Source organism: Vollenhovia emeryi, unplaced genomic scaffold (assembly GCF_000949405.1).
Source record: "Vollenhovia emeryi isolate VEMERY1.0 unplaced genomic scaffold, V.emery_V1.0 DF940262.1, whole genome shotgun sequence".
Lineage (NCBI taxonomy): Eukaryota > Metazoa > Arthropoda > Insecta > Hymenoptera > Formicidae > Vollenhovia > Vollenhovia emeryi.
Genome location: NW_011966104.1, coordinates 1 through 10,810, shown reverse-complemented (window position 1 = coordinate 10,810; position 10,810 = coordinate 1). Strand labels below are relative to the sequence as shown.

Sequence of the window (10,810 nt, the reverse complement as noted above, 5' to 3'; positions counted from 1 at the left end):
TTAATATTATATTTCACTACGATACATTACGAAGAATACTTTAGAATATTTTGCAAAAGTGTTTAAACAAAGTGTACTAGAAAAAAATATGTACGAATCTAACCTAACAAATAAGTAAAATATTAAAAACAAGATGTAAAATATAACTCGAAACGCTTGAAACACATTAGAACTCTTAATAAGAAATTGCAAAGTGATATTTAAAAAAGCCAAAGATAAATAATAATTATGTTATTATTATGATAGTAAAAGAATGTAAAGGAACGTAACAACTCAAAACAGATAGTTATACGTGTAAAGAAGACGACGACTGTTCTCGTCGAAACCGGTTTTGCAATTGTTGAATAATCAAAGTGCAAGATGTACCTATATGTGCTCCCAGAGTGCGAAAACTAGATTCACGTACAGGTGTCTATTATGTATTCGGAAAAGTGTTATTATTAAATGTGATCGACTGAAGAAATTAGCGAAAGTGATATAAAATTATTTCTCTGAAACATGTGTTTGTAAATTTTGTTTAGACTTGCTGTTTAATCGCGGGTACACATTTTATAAGACACATTTGCTATTGAGTCCATATGCAATATCTCGCGTTATTATTATATCCCAAACTCTGTTTATTAATATGAAATATCCTCTGTTTCGTTTGAATCTCAATATGGATCTTAGTAATAATATCCCAATTGATTTAGTATGAAAAGTTTATTTCTAGATAAAGTTGTATGTTTGGAGAGGTTATTAAACTTGAATTTTTTTAAAAGTTCTTTTAAAAGATTAGAGTTTATTAAGCTGATTAATCCTTTGAGTGCAGATTGACCTGAAATATTGTAACGGTCGTTAATGTTTATTCCAACTGGAAAGTGAATGATGTTACAATAACGAAATTATTTAATCTAATCTACTTGTGACGTATTAAACAGGTCACAGTTCATTGTTGAAGCGTTTCATCCTCCTTCGAAGAGTTTTCAGCAAATAATACAGTTCTAAAGGAATAAAGGACTACGAGCCGTGACAGGGTGTTAGTGCCTAAATATTTTATTCCAAATTGATTGCCAAAAAGTATCACTTAGGCCAGGGTTGAGCCGTACCAATTTTATTATATTAATTTGATAAATACAGTATTCAATAATAAGTGCAAACAAATATAAGTTTTTAATTCAGTTTTGTCCAAATTATCGAGAAAATATATTTGGAATAAAGAAATTTATCGTTAATACGAATTGTTTATTGATGAATTTATCATATTGCCGCATTGTCACGGCATATTTATAGTATTTAAAATTTGTTTTGAAACAAACATTTTTTTTAGAATGATTAATAAGTTTCTGTTCTTGATGAAAAAAGTCGATAAAGCTAATGTTGCTACCACTTTGAGTATGGAAATTATTTTGAAATCGTTTGAGATAACAAAAAATTCGTAACTAATTAAAACGTTTTTTTAAATAAAGATTGATAGACAACATGAATTTTTATTATTTACAGAATTTCACAAGATGGCTAAGATTTTTATCTTAATTGCGTTTCTGCCGCACTTACTATGTACCATAATACAGAGAAGAAATTTGTGTTCGGAATACTTCGCAATTGCATTCAACCCTGAGACAGGCAAGATATTTGGACGGATCGAAGTCTTTGCTCAACCAGAAAATGACGAAATTTTTTTTTTACAAGTAGCCTTAAATGCTTCCGTTGATTCTATGGTATGTATAGTTTTTAACGTTTTTAAGAATGCATTAATACAGGAAAATTCTAATAAATTTTAACACTTTGCTCTGAAACTTTTTAAAAATAAATTTTTCGAACAAGAATCATACAGTTTCTGTAAATAATGCCGTAAAATAATTGAACAATTTTTAACCTTAAGCAAGACATATTGAAATAATAAAAATACAGTTTAACAAAAGGTTTATGTACAAAATAATTTCTCTTCTGTATATGTGTATTGAAATATATAAAATAAATTTTTAGTAGAGGAGGAGATGGTATATAATATGGACTGTACTGACAACGTCGACCTCCCCAATGTCTTACAAAATATTAGCTGCACTTTATAGATTAGTATAGATAACTGCTGAAACGTGATTATTAGGTTACCCTTTGATATAGAAAAACGTTTGGGTCACGAACTTTTTGATAGCTAGAGAATAAAATATTATATTTTTGACTGTTCGTGATTAATAGGTAACTTTTAGTACCAGACACTTTAGGTGTATAATATTTCTACACATGGCATTTAAGAATATTTAGTCCTCTTTATTTTTCTGTAAGTTAAATTGTTATTGTACAAAATAATGATGTTTGCATTATGGACCCCCAAGGTAACCGTAACTTCAATTGTCTCACGTATAGTCCGTGGGTCCACAATGAGTACGCAGGAGCTGAGAAAAAGGAATAAATTTGCGATTTTTGCCAAGTAAGGATAAAAATTATTTTTTTGTTCCCTTTTAAAATGGTTCTTTACTTAAAAATTATTATTTCAAATAATAGTGATTTATTTTCCCCTGTGTATTCCTTTACAACATTTGTTTTAACAATCTAAATACTGTGTTTAGAAGTTCTTCTGTTTTCTTTTCGCTTTCCACACTCAAAAGGAAGGGAGTTTATATTACCAACACATTACGTGTTATTACTCAATTCCTGACTGCTTTTTAATTTTCTTTACACAACTTTACTTGTAAGTGGAGAGTTACGATTTCAAGCTAGAACTGAATTGTCAACAGAATAAGGAACTTAACATAACAGAATTGAAAAAATTGAGCTTACAGTTTACGAGAAATCACTTAAAACACAATAGGGTTCCATATTACCATCTCTTCTTTTATACATAAACATTATTAACACAAAGTGAAAACTATAGTTTACTCGTGATTTAAATCAGGTGATACATCCAGAAATAATGTACAAGTTTTACTTTAAACTCTTATATAATCTGTCAATTTTATAAATGATTAAAAAAATTTAACTATTACCACCTTGCTAATGTTGGTCGAAAACAGAACTGAAACATTTAATTTATAATATTACAAGCATATAATAAAATATAATTATAATATAGGCATAAATATGCATCTTATATTAGCAATTAAAGATTATAACGTTAACTTATGCATTGTTTGATGCGAAATGCACTCCAAACCTACCTTTTTACTTTCATTATTACCTACATTAACGAGTCCTTAGTTATTTAATCATTTATTAGAAATAGCTTAATTATCGTTATGTTTTAGAGAGGGACATTTCGATTGGAATTGGCACGTTCGATAAATGAGACCATTGAAGCAATTCAAAATGGCAAACCTTTGTTGTATCATGTTATCATGTTGTATCATAATTTTCCCGTGACCGTCAATTTTCCGATCGTATCCGCGATATGGTTCAACTATCAACAATATTGCCACGGCCCCGGAGGTGAGTACCGTATTCGCTTGCAATACAATATAAGTGTTACACACATTCCAGGTGATAGACGCGAGAATCACCGTCATTAATTTTTTCGGGTCACAAATCATGAGTTTAATTTTTATTTGCATCTAACTATGTGGAATTTTAAAATTATATGGTGAAAATAAATGGTAAGATAAAGTTGTCATAAACAATCACAATTTCGTTTCTATTACGTACGTAATTTTCTATCTTTACACATATATTTTTTATGTAAAAACAAGATCTCCTACTTATTTATATTGTTTCGAAATTATTTTTAGTCTCGGAAAAAGCTATACTTATATATTATGTTTCATTTCAGGGTCTAGTGGAAGTTTCGTAGCCAATATCGCGTTGGGGCATATGGTGTACCCTCCGAACAAAGAACCACTGTCGCAGGATTTTCAATCGTGGCACCGAAATACAAGTCGCTACCGCATAAACAATCCAGTTTTTTACAGCAGCACCGAATGCGGTGTTGCCAATTACGACACTGAAGGCAAAAATAAGAGGCTGATATTTGATGAGACTTCATCACCAGGCCAGTGGCCGTGGATAGTTGCAGTCTACCATGTTGAAATAGAAGAGTTAGAGACAACATACTCCTTTAAATGTGGTGGTTTTCTGTTCACGAACAGACATGTATTAACAGGTATGTTAATAGAGAAAAATCTATATTTCCATAGTTCATATATCGAACTAAGTGAGTTTCTCGTCTTACATCTACTTTCTTGCATGTTTATAGCAAAATTTTAATTCGTACCTATTCGTATTAAAAAACAGAATGGATTTCTTAATTTTCGACAGATATTCACAATTCATCGAAATATAATCAGGGAATGCATGATAAGATGTTTGGGATAATTACACAAATAGCTTACTATTTTCGCGAAATTATCTGTAATACATTCAATATGTCTCGTGATAATTATAGAAAAAATGATCTGGGTGCTGTATTAATTAAAATATTTCTTACAAATGTTTTATATACATTCATAAATATTCTTTGTTATACCAAATTAAGATACTTAATTTAATTTCGGAGTATCGCCTATGCGATACGGGAAGGGATTTACAGTATACCTCCGGATAGAAAGTATGGATCGTTACAAAATATAATTTCTGTATGTCTTTTTTACAGCGGCGCACTGTTTGAAAATGGACCTATTGAGCAACGATACAATAGACCCTAACAGGTTGCAAGTGGCAATGGGGCTATTGAGCTGGGGCAAATTGCACGGAGATGGAACTGTTAATCGGAATGTCACAATCTACAAAATTCATCCCAATTATGAGCATAATACCCACGGTGACTCCGATGTCGCGATTTTGACCCTCAGTGATCTCGTCGAGTTCAATCCTTTTATCAAGCCTATTTGTCTATGGTCCGGTTTTAATTTAATTAATCCTGTAGACCTCATCAATAGAACAGGATATATTGTGGGATGGGGTGAAGACTCGACGTCTTTTGGTTCTATTGTAGAAAGACAACCGGTGCCGGCGAAGATAGTAAGTCAAGTAAGTAGTTAATTGCTATTCTAAAATTACTATTCATTACATATATCTGTGACAAATGCATTTGTCAGAGTCATTGCGGGTCTCGAGGTGAATTTTGTTGTATAAATTGCAGGAGACCTGTCTCAAGGCTGATCGTATATACCGTAACCTCATCTCGGATAACACCTTTTGCGCTGGTTTGCTAGACAGACAGGGTCCTTGTAACAGTGGGAGCGGGCTGCTATTTTTAAACACTCTCACGGGTCGTTATGAGTTGCGTGGCATTGTTTCGCGATCTTTATTCACAATCAGTAAAACTCCGTCCTGCAATCTAGGGAACTACGTCGTCTATGTCGATTTGGTCAAATATGTATACTGGATTCATCAACAGTTATATTGAAATTTTAAAAACTCTTAAAGTTCTTCAAAATGCCACGTTGTCCCAGGATCACATAATTTTCAGGATAAATTTTAAGAGAAAATTCTCTCCGTGTGTGTATATTAAAAATATTTTTTTGGAAATATGTGCAGTTTGTTATTTTTTTTTAAGACACCGCTGATCGTAGCAATAAGTTGTGGAAAACTAACAATTAGTAAAAAAAGAAATAAAAGTACAGTCTATAAAAATTGCAGTAGGATGACGATCTAATACCGCCTACGTTCTCAATTATACCGTACCCGCTAAATTAAATAATTTGTACTATCAACATACGTACATACACGTATGCTAAATAAGTTACGGAAATACAGACATTATTATTGCCACTTGCAGTACATGATTTTACCTTATAAGTTCTCTGAAATTTTTTACTAGACGTTTTCTGATTGAGTTTTACTAGAATACACTAAAATCAAGTAAAACATCTTTAGTAAAATTTCTCTTACGCCCATTCAACAAAGGTAGTCAAATGTTAGAATGAAACTTTTCAATCGAGACTTAGCTTAATAAATGAACAGAAGGAGTGTATTGAATAATTGTATAAGATTTGGTAAACATTAGGCAATATTTAGTGGATAAGCATGTCATTGAAAAAAAAAACTCACATAAGTCTTCAGACTCTCTACTCATAGGTGAAACGGTGTCGAGCTAGCTAATTCGTTAGACGTACATATATCTGTGGATTTCCCAATTTTGTTCCTGCGAAATTAGCCGGAGAGAGAATTTCCAGTAATGTTTGTCCTCTATGTTTCTTCCTTGGGTTAAAATAGGATTTGTGTTCTACCTTCTAAACTAAATGACAGGGATCGACTTTATCAGCACTTGATTACTTTCAGTACTCTACGACTGCATTACTCTGACACGTTTTTATTATGATGAAGCGGGGAGTACAGTTGTTGCATAAGTGCATAATCTCGTGCATAGAGAGTTTGATTTCTCCATTTCCTTAGGCATTTGCTGCCTGAACCTATCAATTTTGTAATACATATGCTTATGTGCTCCCCGTTTAGTATAACCGGGCTTCGCTAGAGGTCTTATTAGTATCATCAAGATCCAGTGAAGCAGTAGCGTTGTAAATCCGAGGAGTAGAATACTAAATCAACCGTCGCAGTACTGAATTTCGCTTTAGACCAATAAGTACTTTATAATACTTTGCAAGAGTGTCTTAAAATAGTGTGCAAGGAAAGAATACGTATGAATAAATAATGAATAAGTAAGTAAGAGAGACCTTAAAGAGAAAATAATGGTAATACTGAACGAGAGGGGCAACCTTGCCGATTTGACTGCAACTTTGCAATATTGAGTATTTCGATGAGTAAAACACACCATATTGCAAAGTTTCAGTCAAATCGGCGAGGTTGCCGCTTTGTAAAGGCTCGTCTACACGACAATGCGTAAGGAACGGTGCAAGGGCGCAGGTGCATGCGTTGGAACTAAAAGTATTTTATTTCGTTTGCGCCGCTGCGCCACGCCCCTACGATCAGGTACAATCCTTTTGCGCCTGTGCCTGCGCTCTTGCGCCGCGCCTTACGCCTTGTCGTATAGACGAGCCGCCTTTAAAATTAAAATTGTCGCTCGGCACTAATAAGAGATTTACTAATAAGACAGCTATAGTACTAATAAGAGATCTACTAACAAACGAGTTATTAATTGTTAAAATATGCATTCCAGAAGAATATTCATAGAACTATGTGTGCTATCTGGGTTTATACAGAAAAGTAATTTTAAATGTAATAGATATTGAAGAAATAAGCGACTAAAATGATTTCTACCAAATATGTCAGTTTTATTGTGCGGTTCACAATTTCTTAACATTTAAATAAATTATCTGTTTATCGTACAAAGTTTTTTTTTAAGTATGTTAGTGAGTTTTCTCGCTCGAGTAGAAACTCGCATTGCCACTGTAGATTTGTAGTAGGGGAGACCGGGGCGAAGTCGTCACCTTTTTTTCGATGCCGGTTTTTAACAACAAAATACATAATTTTAGTGAAATGTGGTGTACCGTTGTAAAAAGTGAATCCTTGGCTATAATGTTTTCTATGTATTTTTGGTCTACATCGCTTTGTTCAATCGGTATAGAGTAAAAATGACAAAGGTGCAAAAATTGAAATGTCAAAATTTCCGGGGCGGAGTCGTCACCCCTATGGGGCGAAGTCGTCACTCCATTCTCGGACTAGATTTTAAATGAAACTATATAATATGTGACAAAAGGCTCGTATGATATAAATCAGAATCGAGGAGAAAGGGCTCTGAGCCGTGACGAGATGTACGTGTCAATTTATAAAATAATTTATTGTTAAACTAGCATAAAAATTTTTACCAATTATAAAACCTTTTACCAATTATAAAACCAATGTATATTTTTCCTTACAGCTCATTGTGGTACATTACCTTTATATCAACCTACGTTTTTTTATAATGTTTACACGACATGCGTTGCAATATGTTAACCGTCACGACACTTTATAAAACTATTGTATTTTACTGAAGATGGTCTAAAATTCGACCGAAACGTTTAATTCTTAATTTTTATGCTAGTTTAACAATAAATTATTTTATAAATTGACACGTACATCTCGTCACGGCTCAGAGCCCTTTCTCCTCGATTCTGAAACTATATAATTTCGATCATGAAATACGATAGAATACATTTTATTAATTATTTTTAATAGAAAAATTTAAACATTTACATTAATTAACATTAGTTAAAAATACAATGAAAATAATTAGGAAGAAAATCATTTTTCTGTTTTATCATCACTGTCGGAATCGGACCACTCCTGCTTCCTTGACTTAGATTTTCGCCCATTGCTCGTTGAAGGCTGCGGTTGTAATTGCGTGACATTTTTGGGGGGCCGGCCTCTCTTTCTCGACGCAGTGGCAATAGTCGATTTTAGTCGTAACCGTGACGACTTCACCCCGGACACAGATTTCAACTTTAGTCGCTTATAAAATATTATAAATAAAGAAAACTGAAAAAACTTCACTAGATTCGTGTTCAGCATGCATTACTCTTTAGAATAACTTATCTCGAGATTTTAAGAAACAATAATATTTAAAATATTAAAAACTTTCGATGCGGAAAAAAATTCACTTTTGATTTCTGAAAATACGTTTGTTGTAATAAAAATTATAACATGATATATAATTTTACTAAATTCCGTTGATTACGTAGACATCATAAATAGCGTTTATAATATTAACAACAAATTTATATGACATATAGATTTCGAGATAACTATAGTGACGACTTCGCCCCGATGACGACTTCGCCCCTGTCTCCCCTATTTCTTAGGACATATAAATTTTTGTTTCTTTTGTAACAGGAGGACTCATAATATGTATAAGATTTTTATTTTATTCGCGTTGCTGCCGCATCTATTTTGTGCTGAGACACCTGGTAGAACTTCGTGTTCGAAATACTTCAAACATACAATCGACCCTGAGACAGGCAAGATATTTGGACGGATCGAAATTCGCCATTTTCTGTTAGAAAACGAAATTTATTTAAAAGTAGCCTTAAACGCTACCACTCTGGTAAGTATATGTTTTATACTTTCAATATTAACAAGAGTGCAGAAGACGTTGGTATAAGTTTGTAGCCATTAATACAGGCAATCTTTAATACTTTTAGCACACTAAAGTCTTTCAAAAACAAAGTTTTCTACTGAGGACCGTACAGTTACTCTAATTAGTATTGTAAAGAAATAAGACTACTTTGAGCCTTAAAATGGGTATATATTGAAACAATATACAAGTATATATACGTAAGAAAATGATTACACAAAATAATTTCTGTTCCGCATATATTGAAATATGTAAATTAATCGTTTAATATATCTAGTTATTGTTAAAACAAAGTGAAAAATATAGTTTACTTGTGGTTTGACACAGATAATCGGGGATTAATGTACAAGTCTTATTTCTAATTTATTTCCGTATATAATATTAACTCGAAAGTAAATTTCCGCGTTGTAATTACATTGTACTCTCAAAGCTTACTTTCAACTGTGACGGTTAATTTCGTTATTAAGAAAACTTATCGTTAGTCATTTGTCCATTTATTAGAAATAGCTGAATTATCCTTGCGTTCTAGAATGGGTTATTTCGATTAGAATTGGCACGATCGATAAAAGAGACCATTCGAGCTATTGAACGAGGTAGACCTTTGCTTTATCATATTAATTTTCCTTCGGACGCAAACTTTCTGATATTATCCGCGATATGGTTTAACAAGCGTCAATATTGTCTCGGCCCCAGAGGTGAGTAACGTATTTGATTAAAATGCAGTACAAATATTACATACCTATAAGCGAGGAAAAAGAAGCGAGTAATACAGTCATTAATTCTTTCCAGTTAAATGAAGTTAATTCTTACTCGCATCTGTCTACACAGAAGTTTTAACCTAATATTGTAGGAGATAAATAGTAAAACTCTTATTAAAACAATCGCTATTTCCTTTGTATCATGTTTATCATTTTCTACCTTTAGATAAAAAGGATTTTACTCTTATTTATTTATTTGGAAATTATTTCTATTCTCGGAAGAAAAGGAAACTTTTTTTATACTTTAAGTTAATGTGCGATTTAAGGGATATGTTTTGTTGCATCTCAGGGTCAAATGGAAATATCGTAGCCAATATCGAATTGGGGCATATTGTGTACCCTCCGAACAAACCACTGCCGCAGGATTTTCAGCCGTGGCATCGAAATTCGAGTGGCTACCGCATAAACAATCCAAATTACAAAACACACGCTGAATGCGGTGTTACCAATTACTACACCGAGGGCACAAATAGTCTGATCCCCAATGGTGCAATGGCATTACCAGGTCAGTGGCCGTGGGTAGTTGCACTCTTTCGCACTGTACAAACAGATTTGGTGACACAACGTTACTTTAATTGTGGTGGTTCTCTTCTGACAAACAAACATGTAATAACAGGTATGTTAATCGAGAAAATTAAATATTTTCGTAGTCCATATATTGAACTAACTATATGTGCTAGTTTCCAGTCCTACATATATTTTCTGGAACGTTTATAGTAAAATTTTAATTTTTAACCATTAATATTAAAAAGTTGCGAGGGTGGCGCAGAGAAATGTGCGCTACTTAGTAAACAAATGAATGAAAAGATCCGAGTATAAATCTAGCCGCGGAAACCGCTGGTTTTTTTTTGATACCATCTCTCGGGGCGAAGTGGCAACAACAAGAGTATCTTGTCACACATACTCCTTTAGGGGTGCAGCACTTCAGGTTTCCTTCGGCACGGTTCAGCATTCTACTAAAGATGTAGTAAAACTAACTGCTCAAAGTATAAGTTTCTGTACCAGAATGAACTGGAAAAAACAGGCTTTAAACCTAATACACAAGGAAAACAATATTACGAAAAGAACGGATTTCTTAATTTTCGATAGATATTCACAATTCATCGATATACGTATATTATATATA

The 10,810-nt window shown here is 32.9% G+C and overlaps 2 protein-coding genes across 5 annotated transcripts; both read left to right on the top strand.

Annotated features, from left to right (window-relative positions):
- Window positions 1-6: 6 nt before the first annotated feature.
- Window positions 7-5,380, top strand: LOC105556176 (serine protease gd-like). Of its 4 annotated transcripts, none has more exons than XM_012003255.1 (7): window positions 7-408; window positions 921-1,018; window positions 1,483-1,700; window positions 3,228-3,408; window positions 3,746-4,075; window positions 4,565-4,941; window positions 5,054-5,380. In XM_012003255.1, exons 3-7 carry the CDS (start codon window positions 1,494-1,496, stop codon window positions 5,318-5,320), a joined length of 1,362 nt encoding a protein of 453 aa, XP_011858645.1. In that variant the 5' UTR covers window positions 7-408; window positions 921-1,018; window positions 1,483-1,493; the 3' UTR covers window positions 5,321-5,380. The 4 variants fall into 4 exon arrangements, with proteins under 4 accessions (XP_011858645.1, XP_011858644.1, XP_011858643.1 ...); XM_012003254.1 differs by having other exon boundaries at window positions 7-482; XM_012003253.1 differs by having other exon boundaries at window positions 7-540.
- A 26-nt stretch (window positions 5,381-5,406) lies between these two features.
- LOC105556175 lies at window positions 5,407-10,451 on the top strand. Its single transcript, XM_012003252.1, has 4 exons — window positions 5,407-6,572; window positions 8,686-8,896; window positions 9,456-9,621; window positions 9,974-10,451. Exons 1-4 carry the CDS (start codon window positions 6,565-6,567, stop codon window positions 10,399-10,401), a joined length of 813 nt encoding a protein of 270 aa, XP_011858642.1. The 5' UTR covers window positions 5,407-6,564; the 3' UTR covers window positions 10,402-10,451.
- Window positions 10,452-10,810: the final 359 nt, after the last annotated feature.

Bases quoted from the DNA above. Each gene is read 5' to 3' on its own strand.
- LOC105556176 (XM_012003255.1), top strand. From the start codon at position 1,494: ATGGCTAAGATTTTTATCTTAATTGCGTTTCTGCCGCACTTACTATGT. The intron at 4,076-4,564 runs GTATGTTAATAG...TCTTTTTTACAG, and splicing joins GAACAGACATGTATTAACAG to CGGCGCACTGTTTGAAAATG. The intron at 4,942-5,053 runs GTAAGTAGTTAA...TATAAATTGCAG, and splicing joins CGGCGAAGATAGTAAGTCAA to GAGACCTGTCTCAAGGCTGA.
- LOC105556175 (XM_012003252.1), top strand. The intron at 8,897-9,455 runs GTAAGTATATGT...CTTGCGTTCTAG, and splicing joins CCTTAAACGCTACCACTCTG to AATGGGTTATTTCGATTAGA. The intron at 9,622-9,973 runs GTGAGTAACGTA...GTTGCATCTCAG, and splicing joins ATATTGTCTCGGCCCCAGAG to GGTCAAATGGAAATATCGTA.